Source organism: Eulemur rufifrons, chromosome 17 (assembly GCF_041146395.1).
Source record: "Eulemur rufifrons isolate Redbay chromosome 17, OSU_ERuf_1, whole genome shotgun sequence".
Taxonomy (NCBI): Eukaryota; Metazoa; Chordata; class Mammalia; order Primates; family Lemuridae; genus Eulemur; species Eulemur rufifrons.
In genome coordinates this window covers 36,318,282-36,334,487 of record NC_090999.1, presented here as the reverse complement: position 1 = coordinate 36,334,487, position 16,206 = coordinate 36,318,282, and the positions used below count along the sequence as shown (strand labels likewise).

The window sequence follows — 16,206 nt, the reverse complement described above, 5'->3', positions numbered from 1 at the left end:
TAGGTGATAACACTTGTAAAAGAGTATTAAAGTACACTGATGTTTTAGCTAAGAGCCTCACTTAAAGCAGTTTTATTCCTATTAAAGATCCCATTAAGCACTCTGGGTAAGTCCTACATTCACTGTCCGTGTCAGAGAAGGAAGTATTTCCATTTCATAAATTTCTGTGAATTCCAAAAGCCTTTTCTTTTCTCAGACAATATTTTTACATATTCAAACAAAATCTTGTTTCCTAAAGCTCAGAGATGCTTTTCTCTCGTGCTAGAACTGTAAATAAAACACCCAATATAGGTTGAATATCTCTTATTCGAAATGCTTGGGATCAGAAGTTTTTCAGATTTCAATTTTCTTTTGTTTTTTGGAATATTTGCATTATACTGGTTGAGCATCCCTAATCCAAAAATCCAAAATGCTCCTATGAGCATTTCTATTGTATGTCAGCACTCAAAAACTTCAGATTTTGTGGCATTTCAGATTTTGGATTTTTAGTTTAGGGATATTCAATCTATAGTGAATTTATGGCTTTTTCTTACTTGTCAGGTAAGTTCTGGAGGCCACATGGACAGAAGCAAGCTCTCTAAAGACTGATTAATCTTTTCTGTCTGAAGCTACTTTCTCCACCTTCTGCTCAGCTGGGAAGACTCCCTGGAGAGAGCTAGGACAGGTGAAAATCCACCTATTCTCTTCCACATATCTGGAGGACAAAGAGAATTTGAGAATATTTTTATGGATTTTGTTTTTGATTACCTAAGTAATACATGTTTTGGTTTAAAAGTTAGATAATTTTTTTAATCTCCTTCAGATTACAAAATTCAAATTGCCACAGCCTCTTTTATAGGCCATTCTAGGGCCAGGCACAGTGACTCACATCTGTAATCCTAGCACTTTGGGAGGCTGAGCCAGAAGGATTGCTTGAGGCCAGGAGTTTGAGGCCAGCCTGGGTAACACATCAAGACCCCGTCTTTACAAAAACTAAAAAAAAAAAATTAGCCAGGCATGGTGATGCATGCCTGAAGTGCTAGCTATTTGGGAGGCTGAGTTGGGAGGATCACTTGAGCTCAGGGTGTTGAGGTTACACTGAGCTATGATCACACCACTGCACTCTATACCAGAAGACAGAGCAAGACCCTGTCTTAAAAATAAAGACAATTCTACAGAATCTACTTTAAAACTATTTTTTAAATTTCATACCCTATGACCCAGTAAATTCACTATTGGTGACTCTCCTAAAGAAACAGGAACGTGTTCAGGGAGGCTTGCACAAAAGTGGCTACTGTGGCACTGTTTGAAAAAGCTAAAAAATGAAAACAATCTAACTGCCTATCAGGAATGGCTAAATAGATGGTTATTTATGCTATGGCTTCTGTAGAAAACTTCCCCTTTGCCCTGTAAAGGTTCATTGAAAAATCAACTCACAAAAGGCAGATTAATCAGAGAAAAGGCATACAAATTTATTAATGTGTACACGGGGAAAATTACAGTGATTATCCAACCCCCACTAGGGTGCAGAAGCTTATATACCATCTTGAGGTTACAGAGAGAATAGAGGCTTGGAGCATGGCAAAACAGGTTATGGTGGTGAAACAGGTTATGGGAGGGGGAGAACAGAGTCTTTGACTGGCTAGCAAAGGTGGTCTTGTCATGTAAATGAAACCTCACAGGTAGCAGCTCTCGAGAGAATAAATGGAAAATGTTTCTTTCAGACCCTTTAAAGGTGTTAGACTCTCAGTTAATCTTTCCTAGTTCTGGACAGGGGAAGGTCTCAGAGAAAACCTGGCTGCATCCATACAGATGCAAATCTCTCCCACAAAAGACAGTATTGCAGGCTTACTTCTGTTTGCTGGCTCTGAGCAGCAATCTCAAAATATGTCAAGGAAATATATTTTGGGGTAAAATATTTTTATTTCCTTCACATCTTATGCAGCAATTAAAAAGAATAAGAAAGTTTACATGTATAACATGAATACATATAAAAGATACTGGGGGCCGGGCGCAGTGGCTCACACCTGTAATCCTAGCACTCTGGGAGGCCGAGGCGGGTGGATCGCTGGAGATCAGGAGTTCGAGACCAGCCTGAGCAAGAGCGAGACCCCCGTCTCTACTAAAAAAAGAAAGAAATGATTTGGACAGCTAAAATATATATATAGAAAAAAATTAGCCGGGCATGGTAGCACATGCCTGTAGTCCCAGCTACTCAGGAGACTGAGGCAGAAGGATTGCTTAAGCTCAGGAGTTTGAGGGTGCTGTGAGCTAGGCTGACGCCACGGCACTGTAGCCTGGGCAACTGAGCGAGACTCTGTCTCAAAATAAATAAATTAATTAATTAAATTAAATTAAATTAAAAATACTGGGGAACAAAAAAGCATATTATAGAAAGATCCATACAACATGGTATCATGTATTCTTTATAACACTATAAATTCTCTCCGTGTATTAATACATATATAACCATGCCAATGCACAAGGATCAGAGTCATCTTTCTGTTGCCTTGCCTTTACAAGTGCCATGCTGCCTTGTTAACTTTGCTTATGCCTCACTAGATGAAGAGCTTCACGAAAGATGAGCATCCTTTCTTTTTCAGTATCTGTGGTCCCAGATACACAATAGTTATTATGTATTAGATTCTCCATAAATATTTGTTGAATAAATGAAACGAAATGTTTAAATAATGAAAGAGTAGCCATACTGTAAATGTACTTGGTACCCTAGTTACAAAATTTTAGTTCTTCCAATCTTTCAATAACCTTGGTGAACCTCCAAAAAACAAAAACAAAACAAACGAAAAAATTCTCCACCTCTTCACATTGTCCCTGAACTGGACATCTGGACATCCCTAAAGCCAGTATCTGACTCAGGTCCTTTCCTCTATACTGGCCATCACAGTGACTGAGTGATCTGAAAGTCTTTTAACAGTTTAAGTAAAAGGAACTCAGTATACCCATGGCCTGTCATCAGATTTGCCACATTCCTAATAATAATAATTGGGAAGAGCACCCACAGTTTCCATATATCTAAGAGTTTCCTGTGAATATGATCAACCTCACTCTTTTGGTAAGAAGTACATGAACCTACAAATTCACAAAGTAAAAAAAACTCATCTATTTGAAAGAGGCATAAGAAAAAAATAAACTCAATGAAAATAGAAAATGCAAAAATGTGCTTGAAATTCCTAATATGAAATAAATGTCGGCTCTCAAAAGAAATGCAGGTCCATAAGGAAGCAGTGTGAAGACTTGAATCAAAAGTCAGAGGTAGCTTAAGAACCCTGTCAGGGAGACATCTTTCTTATCAGAAAGCTAACTACAGTAGGCGGGAGGATAGCTTGAGCTCAGGAGTTCGAGACCGGACTGAGCAACACTGAGACCCCGTCTCTACTAAAAATAGAAAAAAATTAGCCGGGCCTGGTGGCATGTGGCTGTAGTCCCAGCTACTCGGGAGACTGAAGCAGGAGGATCGTTTCAGCCCAGGAGTTTGAGGTTGCTGTGAGCCAGGCTGATGCCACAGCACTCTAGCCCGGGCAACACAGCGAGACTCTGTCGAAGAGAAGAGAAGAGAAGAGAAGAGAGGAGAGGAGAGGAGGGGAGGGGAGGGGAGGAGAGGAGAGGAGAGAGCTAACTACAACAATGAGAACCATTTAACTTTTCTTGGCAATGGAAGAGTAAGAAATGAAAGGGTAGACTGGTCAGCTCAATAAATCTAGTGAAAAACTATTCAGTAATAAATACCATCATTTCAACCTACATCAAAATAAAATAGGAGGGGATGGAATTTATCCAAATAATTTGATACTTGCAAGTTAATTTGATGTGAAAGAAAATCTTTTTAATACAAAGTGGCAACCTAAATCCAGACTGGGTTCAAGATTAAAAAATAACACATGCTGTATTTTTTCTAAGTTGCTTTGCAATATCATGCCATGTGATGGCACCACAGCTTTAAAAATCTTTTTATATTTTCTACTGAAATAAAAAGTTCTTCAGGTTCTTTCGATGAACATTTATTGAGTGTGGTTATATGTTTTATGGACAAGGAGCTGTAACAAGGACAGTAAGACAAGTGAAACACGATCACTGGCCTTGGTCAGTGAGCTCAAGGTCTGGGGCTGGGGGCAGTGGCCTTTGAACTGCAGAGAATGTCATGTTTTGAATAAGTTACCAATTTTAGGTATAAGCACATCCATTCTGTCCTTGACGGTGGTTCTCTAAGTAGGGTCCAGATTCCTGGGAGTCTCTGAGACCCTTTTGGGGTTAGTCAAGGTCAAAATTATTTTCATTATATTAATACTAACATGTTTCTGTTTTCATTTTCATTTCTTTATTCATGTACAGTGAGATTTTCCAAAGGCTGTATGACAGGTGACAATGTCATTGTTATGCTGATTAATAGAATGTATGCTTGTAAATTACTGTTTTGAAAGAAATTTCTATGGTAGTAAGTTGAGGGTACACATTTGTACATTTTCAGAGATTAACTCAGTTTGCTTCTGTACTTCCACGGGGCTTTTGCAAGCTATCTGCAGTTATATCACTATGCTCTCTGTAACCTCTTTATCCAGGAAATTGTTATTTTGAAACTCAGAAATTTTTCTTGTACCTCTATAAAAACATTACTATATCTTGATGTCTTATTTTGCAATTTTTTAAGTTCTTGAAAATTTTTATCTAAAATATTTCATAATTTAATATTTTCATATCAAAATTTGTGAAAATATTTTTTATATTGAAGAATAGTTGGCAAAAAATAGGGAGATTAAAAGACTTGTTTCTCAATCAATAGTTGCACCATCGACATCTAAAAATGTTGAAAGATATGAAACCAACACCAAAGTGCTTTCCAACTCATGGAAAGGAGGAATTCACTCCAAATACACTGGGAAAAACTATAAATAAATAAAAGAATAAGGAAAGCTATAGTGATGGTTAATTTTAGGTAATTCGTCAAATTGAAAATTTAGTTGCAAACATGAAGACTGAGTTAACAGCTCATCTGTAAAATTATACTTGCATTATAAATGGGTGTATCTACAGATGGGGCTGAACTTGCTGTTTTGCTTGTATTCATGTGGCATCAGCACCAACTAATTATTGAAGAATGTCTTCTTTTATGTGACTACTTGCCAACAAACACAAGTGGTGCTGAAATAGTCAAACCATTGAATAACCTTTTTGATTCACCTGGTTTTTACTGGAACAATTGTGTTGAACACTTGTACTGAAGGTGCAAAAGAAATGGACAAAACTGCTGGTGCCTTAGCATGAATCAAGGTAGTAACACCAAAGAGTACTAGCAATCATTGCATTTCTTCACTTCCAGGTACTTAATAGTAAACAGACAAAATGCCAGCTTTACTTAAGAATGTTCTGTATCAAAGAGTAAAAATTATTAATTTTATTAAATATCAAAACTTGAATACATATCTTTTTAATATTCTGTGTGATACAATGGGACATACACTTAAAACTAACTATTCCAGGTCATCTTACTCATATTTTCCTAGTTAGAAAGCATGAAGCAAATAAATCACACCAGAACATTTAAGGGAGAAACAGCTTACGTGACTTAGGACTTTTTGATGAGTCACAATAACAAATGACAATTTTAAAGTCTAAGTTAACAAATTTCATCTACTTAAGACCATAAAACCTAAATCAAAAGGGCCATTATAGTCATCTAAGTCGAGATTTTCCAAAATGCAAGATCCTTCACAACATCTGTGAAAATTGGTCACCCAGCTCTTGCTCCAATACTACCACTACTCATTCTCTCCTAAGCAAACCATTGTTTAAGAAACTCTGGTAGAAAGACTTTTTCATTCAGTGAGCTGTAATCTGCATCCCTCGCTAACATCCTTGGATCAGCCCTAGTTGCTTCCTGTAGGTAAGTCTGATATGGGGAAAAGAACATTGCTGTAGACTGAATGTGTCCACCCAAAATTAACATGCCTAACGTGATGGCATTTGGATGTCGGGTCTTGGGGCCTTTTCATGAGAGCAGAGGCCTCACGACCGGGATTAACGCCCTTATAAAACAGACCTCAGTGAGCTGCTGTCACCCTTTCACTACGTGAGGACACAGCAAAAACATGGTGGTCTATGAACCATGAGGCAGGTACTCACCAGATACTAAATCTGCTGGCATCTTGATCTTGGGACTTCCCAGCCTTCAGAACTGTGAGAAATAAATTTCTGTTGTTTATAAGCCACACAGGTTATGGAATTTGTTATGGCAGCCCAAACTGACTATGACAAACACTGAATTAGGAAATTAGAAGACCTCATTCAAGTTCCAGTGCACTCACATACTTGCAGGGTGATTTTGAGCAAATGACTAACCTCCTTGAGTTTCAATTTGTAAAAAAATGAGAATAATCCGTTTTTATTTTTGTTTGTGAGACAGAGTCTTGCCCTGTTGCCCAGGCTAGAGTGCTGTGGCGTCAGCCTAGCTCACAGAAACCTCAAACTCCTGGGTTCAACGGTTCCTCCTGCTTCAGCCTCCTGAGTAGCTGGGACTACAGGTGCACGCCACCACACCGAGCTAATTTTTTTCTATTTTTAGTAGAGATGGGTTCTCGCTCTTGCTCAGGCTGGTCTCAAACTCTCGAACTCCTGACCTCAAGCGATCCTCCTGCCTCGGCCTCCCAGAGTGCTAGGATGACAGGTGGGAGCCAGCCCGCCTGGACAGGAATAATCCTTTCAATCACACCCAGCAGTTGATGCAAAGATCAGTGGAAAATATGTTTAAGACTTCTTGATGGCCGGGCGCGGTGACTCACGCCTGTAATCCTAGCACTCTGGGAGGCCGAGGTGGGCGGATCGTTTGAGCTCAGGAGTTCGAGACCAGCCTGAGCAAGAGCGAGACCCCATCTCTACTAAAAATAGAAAGAAATTATATGGACAGCTAAAAATATATATAGAAAAAATTAGCCGGGCATGGTGGTGCATGCCTGTAGTCCCAGCTACTCGGGAGGCTGAGACAGGAGGATCGCTTGAGCTCAGGAGTTTGAGGTTGCTGTGAGCTAGGCTGACGCCACGGCACTCACTCTAGCCTGGGCAACAGAGTGAGACTCTGTCTCAAAAAAAAAAAAAAAAAAAAAAAAAAGACTTCTTGATAAACATAAAAATAGTGTTCATCAATGCAACATAACATTTACTTAATGTATGATTTTAATGATAGATTTCTTATTAATGGAGCTACACAGAAAAAAGCCAAACAAAAAAGCTGCTATTGCTGAGCACTGACTAGGTGCCAAACTCTCATTAACAGCTTTACATACATTTTTTTCTTTTTTTTAGTCTTTCCAGCAATTACTGGGATAGCTCCAAATGTATCCCATTTTACACCTTGAACCTGAGGCACATACAAGCCAGGTAACTTAACCAAAATTACACAAAAACTACCGAGTTCATTCCTCTCTTGCTAACAGTCCTTCATATACTGGAAGACAGGTTTCCTTCCTGCTGTCTACTTGCCTTATGTTTTGGGGACCCCTGCACACACATCTACCTTTTACTCAAAAAAGCCTGACCAGAAATCTGGCCCAGAATCCTCAAGTCAATTGGTCACTGGATCTTTTGAGACCCAAGGATGCTGTGCTAATGAGGTTCAGCAAGACAAACATCTGTAAAGTGGAACCCAGCCTGCATTGAGAAATATACTACGATGATCTAACCTTTCTTCATAATTATCTCCAAGTCAAAAAGAACAGCTTGAAAATTTGTCAAAGTTAGCACCTGCAATTCCAGCAGAACACTCATACACCAAATGAATATAGCTAAATCTCAAGGCAAACGAGTGTTACTTTAGAATTTTTTCACTGTCACATCTTATATAACAAACATGATTTTTATTTAACACACTGAAACTGGACCATCCAAATGAATGACTACTGCTACCTTCAGAGTAGTTACATCGGTGGGTTCTGCACTTACTAATATCACTCAACATAAGTACCAGGTACATAGAGGTATTCAGTCAACATGTAAATGATTCTAGTGATGCTGCCATTGCTCAGAGCATTTTTGGAATTATCCCTTTGAATATGTCCTTTGAAGACCTTTGCCTAAAATTTCCCTTTATGTGCCTTAATATTAGGTTGGTGCAAAAGTAATTGCAGTTTTAGCATTGTTGAAATTTCCCATTTGATATTGGAATACATTCTTAAGTAAATGTGGTTATGTTATGCATCATTTTAATGTACATTTCTCAGGCTTTTTTTTTTTTTGCTAATGACTTATTACTTGCTGTTCATTTCATATTTATTTTAGACTATGGAAATGATGCTAGACAAAAAGCAAATTTTCTTATTCGTGTTCAAAATGGGTCGTAAAGCAGCAGATACAACATCAACTCATTTAGCTCAGAACGGCTAAGGACAATGCAGTGGTGGTTCAAGAAGTCCTGAAAAGGAGATGAGAGCCTTCAAGATGAGGAGCGCAGTGGCAGGCCATGGGAAGCTGACAATGACCAATTGAGAGCAATCATCGAAGCTGATCCTCTTACAACCACACGAGAAGTTGCCAAAGAACTCAAGGTCGATCGTTCTATGGTCATTTCTCATTTGAAGCAAATTAGAAAGATGAAAAATCTCGGTAAGTGGGTGCCTCATGAACTGACAGAAAATTTTTAAAAATCATTCTTAAGTGTCACTTTCTCTTCTTGTATCCAACAACAAATCATTTCTCAATCAGATTGTGATGTGCCACAAAAAGTGGATTTTATACGACAACCGGCCATGACCAGCTCAATAGTTGGACCGAGAAGCTCCAAAGCACTTCCCAAAGCCAAACTTGCACCAAAAAAAGGTCACTGTCACTGTTTGGTGGTCTGCTGCTGATCTGATCCACCACAGCTTTCTGAATCCTGGCGAAACCATTACATCTGAGAAGCATGCTCAGCAATGAGATGCACCGAAAACTCAACGTCTGCAGCTGGCATTGGTCAACAGAAAGGGCCCAATTCTTCTCCATGACACTTCAAAAGTTGAACAAATTGGACTATGAAGTTTTGCTTCATCTGCCATATTCTCCTAGCCTCTTGCCAACCACCACTTCTTCAAGCATCTCAAAAAGTTTTTGCAGGGAAAAACGCTTCCACAACCAGCAGGATGCAGAAAATGCTTTGCAAGAGTTCATCGAATTCCAAAGCAGATTTTTACCCTACAGAAATAAACAAACCTATTTCTTGTTGGCAAAAATGTGTTGATTGTAATGGTTCCTATTTTGATTAATAAAGATGTGTTTGAGCCTAGTTATGATTTAAAATTCATGGTCTAAAACCGCAATTACTTTTGCACCAAGCTAATAATCATTCATTAAAACCCAACTATGACATCCTCTGAAAAGCTTTCCCTGAATCGTCCTACTCTACCTTGTGCTCTGTACACTGCATATACTTGAAAACTCATTTGCAATAGTCTATCTTACAAGGCTGCGATCAATTTCAGCATAAGGGTTATCTTTATTCTTTGTAACCTAAGCACAGGGCCTGGCCTAACATGCCTTCATTTTACTGACTTCACTGTTTTAATTTGGCAAGTTGCAGTTACAAGAAATATTTCCTACCAAAGTCACTGATCACATTTAAATGTAAACTAGTGGAGGCTTTCTCTCTCCACTTACTTTTCACACTGGATCAGATACCTTCTTGTCATTTGGATAGACCAGGCTATTTGAGCTTTGGAGCCAGTTAGACTTTTTAGCCCTGCTTCTAGCTATGTGTGGTAGGGTTCTCAGTCCTTGCAGCAAGTTGTTATTCTTTTCTAGATTTAGACCCCATGAAGTACTTCTGAAGTGGCTTAACTGCATCATTTTGTGGCTTCACTGGCTGAGGAAGCTGTTTCTTATCTCCAATGCCTGGGCTTCAGGTCCAATACACTGATTTCATGTCTTTCCACCACAGTAGACATAGAGATCTTTCCCTCATCCCCACCCCAGGAAAAATGTCAATACTGTCCTCTTTCCCATGCCTAGTTCTGTTAGCCTGAAACGTGTGCTACTGATAAGATGCTAACTTCATCACCTACAGCTTTCTGCTGAACTATTATGTCTCATCAGCATCCACCCAACTTCAAAGATAGGCACTAAAATTCTGGAAACCCTGGTGCCTTAAGCATAGCAACTTCCAATACCAAACCTTGGACCCTCATTTGTTTCAACATTCTTGTTCTATTTGATTATTTCCTGTTGCTTGTAGGTGCCTCTGGTTCTCAATTCATGTTCATAACAACGGATGACATAGTCTTTGCCAAGAACCTTCCCACGTTAAGAGAAAAATAAGCTATAATTTCCACCAAAGGCATGCAAAGTCTCCTCCTTTAATGGTCCTTGGCCAGGCATGGTGGCTCACACCTATAATCCTAGCTACTCAAAGCTCAGGAAGGAGGATTGCTTCAGCCCACGAGTTTGAGATTACTGTGAGCTAGGCTGATGCCACGGCACTCTAGCCCAGGCAACAGAGCAAGGCTCTCTCAAAAAAAATTAAAAAATTAAATAAATGGTCCTTATTATTGCTGGCACAATCCAATTGAAAAAAAAAGACAAAGTTTTTTATCTTTATAAATACTCAAAGTAGAGAACGCCGGCAGAATAACGCAAGAAAGAAAATTGCTTCATTTTTGGAGAAAGAGCAGCAGTCTGTCCTTATAAAACTGTCTCCATCTTTCACTGAAGTTTTCCCATTTTCTCAATAAAGTCTCTATTTGTATTGCACTGACAAATCTGCATTCCTTTTCAGGATTCAGGATGCAGTATATTTTACCTTGTGTGGATACAATATTACAATCACATTTTACAAACGAGAAAAATTTTTTAAAAAAGCATTTAGCAAGATTGAAAAATCATACAAGTAATGGTGTAAAGATCAAATACCACAACCCAATTTTCACTTTCCTTAAGTTTCCAAAGGCCTGGTTTTTAAGATTTAGAACATGGACTAGCAAACTACTGCCCCTAGCTGCCCAGTTGTATTGGAACACAGATGTGTCACTTGTTTATTGTCTATGGCTGCCTTGGTGCAGTAAGGGTATAGTTGAGTTGTTACAAAAGGGATCACATGGTCTAAAATATTTACTATCTGGCCCTTTACAGAAAAAGCTTGCCAACAACCAATTTAGAAAATAATCTCCAAAAAAAGGAACTGCAGACATTTTAATAGATGGCATGGGGACTCTATGCCTCTATTTGGGGACAGAGGAATTTCCTAGACTCACTTCTCAGTACACAGGCTTTAGCTATTCTGCCAAATAACCCACTCTACTACTCAATAAACCAAAATAATTTTTAAAAAGCTAAACATTGTCAGGACATTAAGTCCAGACTCGAGGGAGAAAATACTAACTCCAAATAAAATGAATACTTTTCATCTTACCTAGTCAACTTCTCATAAAGCAATTTAACCTTATTACAGTATTCGGATTAATTGAAGGGAAATTCCATTGGGTTAATCAATTGCTAGTTTTCTCTTCTCTCCAACCGTTAAAGAAAACCCCACATTAAAATGGCATTAATAATATGACAAAATACATTCTCCATTGAGAAAACAGAATCATAAACCTCTTCCACAAAAGCTGACACCTACAGTCTAATTTTCTCAATGTGTCAATGTCACCTAGACCTAGTGACTTTTTTTTAGGCTATCAAGTATCCATTAAAAAAGGGGTAAGTACCTGAAGTAAAGCAAGAGTTACCTCCCTCTTGTCACAGTTCTCTAGCCCATTATCTTTGCTCATCTTTAGCATTCCAGAAAATGAGGAAAAATCTTTGGAGAAATTGGAGGTAGCATATCAAACCTCAGCTTAGAATTCTGCTCATCTACCGTATTTCCATAAAAAGCATGAAATACAACTAACAAAGGAAATTCTATTTTTAAAGGTTCGAAAGCACAGAAGCCCATCCTTGTAATTAGTTCACACCATGACTTACCATTAAAGTTCAATGATTAAATTTCAGAAAACTGGTCAATCTCATTTTAAAGGTTGAATAAAATCAAATGGTCAAGCTTAGGCCCTAACTGAGCATAATGTCAATGGCAAATAAATGAAGCAGAGATGAAACAGTTGTTAATTCACTGTGAGAACTCAAACAGATGCTTCACATCATTTATGACCGATCAGAAAAGTACCTGCCTATTTAACATGTAATTTTAAAAACAGGTGCTAAAGGGGCACCTGATGAATAACATGGTGTTACTAGTTCTAAAACGACAGCTAAAATTTATGGAATACCTACTATAAGCCAGGATTTATACCAGGTACTTTTCGTGATTCTTTTCATCCTCACAATAATACTATGGAATAATGTCTGCACAGGTTACATATCTGGATTAAGGTCACAGCTAATTAAGGGGCAACGCTCGGTTTCAAACTACCTCCATCACACTTCATGTCAATACACTAGAATTACTGGGGGGTGGATTCTAAAGCCCTGGCCACAGGCCAATCTAAATCACAATCTCTGGGGGCTGACACAGGCATTGGTATTTTTTTTAAGCTCCCCAATGATACCAGTGTGCAGGTAACTCTGGGAACCACCACTACACATGCTCACATACTGCCAGAGTTAGGACACTGCTACACTGAACGTGCTACAGCTGTGTCCATCAACCATATCAAATGATATAATGCATTATAACTTCATTATTGTACCAGATTATTTCTACAAAACAAGTGTAGGTGGCATGAATTTAAAGGATAAAATAAATGTCAGCAATTAACTACACAAATAAAAATTCACAATTACAAACTTTTATAAACTAAGTAAATGCTACACACTCCCAAGTCCTAAACTACACATTTTTCAGGTCCGCATGTCCCATAATTATATATGAAAACAATCCCAACTCTCCTTGGAACCCCATCATTTTTGTTAAGACCTAGTATTCAGCCCTGCCTAAAGGAAATATTAAAAGCAAAAAATAATCAAAGCTTCTCTGCAGCATCTGAAAGCTTTTATGGATTCTGCAATTGCTGGAAATGCCCTGTACATCCCCTTCCCAACAGCTAAATAACTATTAAAACCTTATGAAACATGTAGCTATCCAAAAGAAAAAGTCAAAATACCCAGCTCTCAATTAGTGATATTCTAATACTTAAAAGCCCTAGCTGTTCCTTCAGAGTAGAGGAGGGAAGGAGGGAGGGGGAAAAAAATCCCTAGCTCTGAATTCAGAACTAGTTTAAAAAAAAAAAAAAAAAAAAAAGCCTTAGCTTTTACATCCCTAATTTTATTGTGTAAGCCAAAATAAAAACCTTGCTTTATATTAATAGAAAATTTTCACAAGTGTGTGCTTTTTTCTACTCTAGTTACCTAGATGCTAATAAAGCACACCTTAATAACTCTAATGAAAGTTTGTAAGAGATTATGGAGCATGCAAACAGAATATAGTATCAGATTAGGGGTTATTCTTTCTTTGGTCAAAAAAAAAGTCACTTAACATATTCCTAAATAACTTAAAATATGAATGTTTATATTAAACCATATTCTAACAGTACACATAAGCACAAATAAAAAAGGACTAATTTTTATGAACCAGATGCTTCCTTCAACATACTGAATTTTAATTGTCTTATTTTATTAAATCAATCTGTTTATCTTTGGGCTAACACTTCCCTAAGTGTTCCCTATCATTTCCCTAAGAATTTTGCTCATTAATTGCATTTTATTTAATAAAATGCAGGGGAGAGTTAGTAGTGAGAGGGAGAAATTTACAAAGGGAGCACCAGGAAATGGTGAGGTATGTGGAAGTGTGAGCCACGTTCACTATTTTGGTTGTGATTTTGTCAGTTAAAACATTAAATTGTATGCTTTACATGTTGTTTATGTCAATTTACACCTCAATAAAGTGGTTTTTAAAAAAACAACTTGCCACAAAAATTAGTTTGAAGCAGCCAAAATTATTTTTTTCAGACCTCCACAACCTAGCTGAGTATAGAAATTCCACGCTAGACCTACAATTTAACTAGAATCTGTGCTTGTGGGTTCCCTTTCAAACAACATGGTCCAAACTCATTATCAGCTTCTCATTAAACACCAAGTTAAAAGTATGCAAAACTTTAACAGTTCTCTTAAATTACACATCTATGGCTCCCCTCAGGAACCAAATTTGTTAATGTCATCACTTAATCCGTAAAATAATCATTTCGCTGTACTATAACGTATTTATAAAGAATAAACTAGTAAACACATTCTGTATCACAATGCACGAAAGCACCGTAAACATCAGTAAACAGAGTAAATGGCAATTAAGGCAGAAAGAGTTGTCTGAATATAAGAAAGAAGATGCCAGAAAACAAAAATTACAGAATTTTTTCTGAAAGTAGAAATACACAATAAGGTAGATTTTAAATGTAAACCACATTTCTCAGGTCCCTTTTAGATTATTTTAGCAAATACAGTTTGCATCTGATAAACTTCATTAATCTATTAACCAAATATCGTACAACCTAGGAGTCTCAAAGACATTCAATATGTGATACAGCTCTATCAAAGTGTGTTTTAGGTTCTCTTGTGGCTAATGCTACATTTAACTTTAGCTGATCAGACTGAATTGTGGCAAATTATATGAGCCTATTTTAAAAGTTAACTTGAAATATATAATACTTTCTGTTATCATCTTAACTCATCCTCAAGTTGTGTGGGGGTGTACACGTGTGCTGTTTTTGTTTTAATTTCCCCATCACTACCAGTCTCGGTGAGAACAAAAATACATAGCTTCTGGTGAAAACTGAGAAGTCTGGGCAGGGCACTGACGAAACAGCAAAACTACTGCAGCCTTCTGAGAAAATACAGTTTTGAAAATAACAAACTTCAGATTAGATCTGACATAAAACTTCAAATGTTTTTGTTCTAAGATTGTGCTCTTTACAAATAGAATATATTTAAAAATGGGGTTGCAGGGGAGAATTATAAGCAAAATGAGTGTAAACAAAACCAGAAAAATCAAAATACAAAGAGCCAAAATACTCTTCCAGTCAGAAGCAAAACAGAAATGATTCTAAAATTAATGTGCAAATGAAAATACAGTTCCTTAACATTCATTTAATAACCTTGCGCATTTGATAATGAAAAAGCCAAGCTTTCTTTTTCTAACCTCAGAAAGCAATCACCGTCTTTAATAAACTATAACTTTTGTAAAGTATAACTTTGTTTATATAAGTGAATAAAGTATGTTTAGCGCATGTTTGTGTTTAGAGACCAATACCTTGAACACTACAGAGAACAACAACATTCTGAAAATCCAGTTTATTTTCCATGTTGTGGACAGATCCAGTCACTGTGATCAGTTTTTCTGCATGTGTAATAATTTATCAAAATAAGTTTTCCCACAAGACTCTTTTCCATCAACTCTGAAAATCCTGGTCTGACAACATACTCAAATAAAGCTCTTGAAAATCACCTCTTAAAATTTGGAAGAAAATGTGGCAAGTCTTTCCTGTAACATTTACTGCACTACAAATGGCTGAAGAGCAATTTATATTTTAAAAGGTGACTAGTACAACAGTTGAGTTCAGGAAATTAATGTTTTAGTGCACTTTGCTCCAGCTTTAGCCAACATGCTACATTTTCCTTTTTGTTTGTTTCTTTGGGGGAGGGTTGGAGGGGCACACAAAGTGGACTTGAGGATTTCCATTGTACGAAAAAGATATGACTCTGCAAGCAAAACAGTGTAAGCTGCCTTTTTTCTTAAGACCTGGACATTTTAAGACAGAAGCTTTGCAAAACATTACACAATTTTTTATTATTAAATGAGAAAATCTCATTTGTTACACCATCACATTGCTAGTCAGAGAAATGCTGCAGTGATGAAGAAAGTCAATGTTGGATCAACCAAAGTCCTCATTTCTACAACATTCATTTACAGAGAAATAATGTTCAACACAGCCCAACACAACATTCTTGGTTTTCTTCATATTGAAGTCCCCCAAAAAAATCATCTTCTAATGGGGTATTTCACTACATAAATTATAGTTCTTCATTTTTACAATTCACCCCAAACTGTATGAGAGATGTATCACACTAAAATTTCTAAAGCTGTTAGGAAATCCTTCACACATCGTCGTCATCTGATGTGTCACTGCTACTTGTCTCTGTGTCATCATTCTCAATTGTGGGTTTGAAAGTGCTGTTTTTCCAGGGTCCAAACTTGAAGTCACAGATCAGACCATTTTTCAAAATACCATTTTTTCTCAGACCATTCTTCTGTAACTAAAATAT

General features: G+C 37.4%; 1 protein-coding gene across 4 annotated transcripts in view; it reads right to left on the bottom strand.

Annotated features, from left to right (window-relative positions):
• Positions 1-14,136: 14,136 nt before the first annotated feature.
• Positions 14,137-16,206, bottom strand: part of GPBP1 (GC-rich promoter binding protein 1) — an 86,923-nt gene continuing 84,853 nt past the window's right edge. For 3 of the 4 annotated variants that reach the window (XM_069492829.1, XM_069492830.1, XM_069492831.1), the window contains one exon: positions 14,137-16,197. In XM_069492829.1, coding sequence (XP_069348930.1) covers positions 16,039-16,197 — 159 coding nt within the window. In that variant the 3' untranslated portion in view covers positions 14,137-16,038. The remainder of the gene's footprint in view (positions 16,198-16,206) is intronic. The other variant, XM_069492828.1, reaches the window with a different exon arrangement.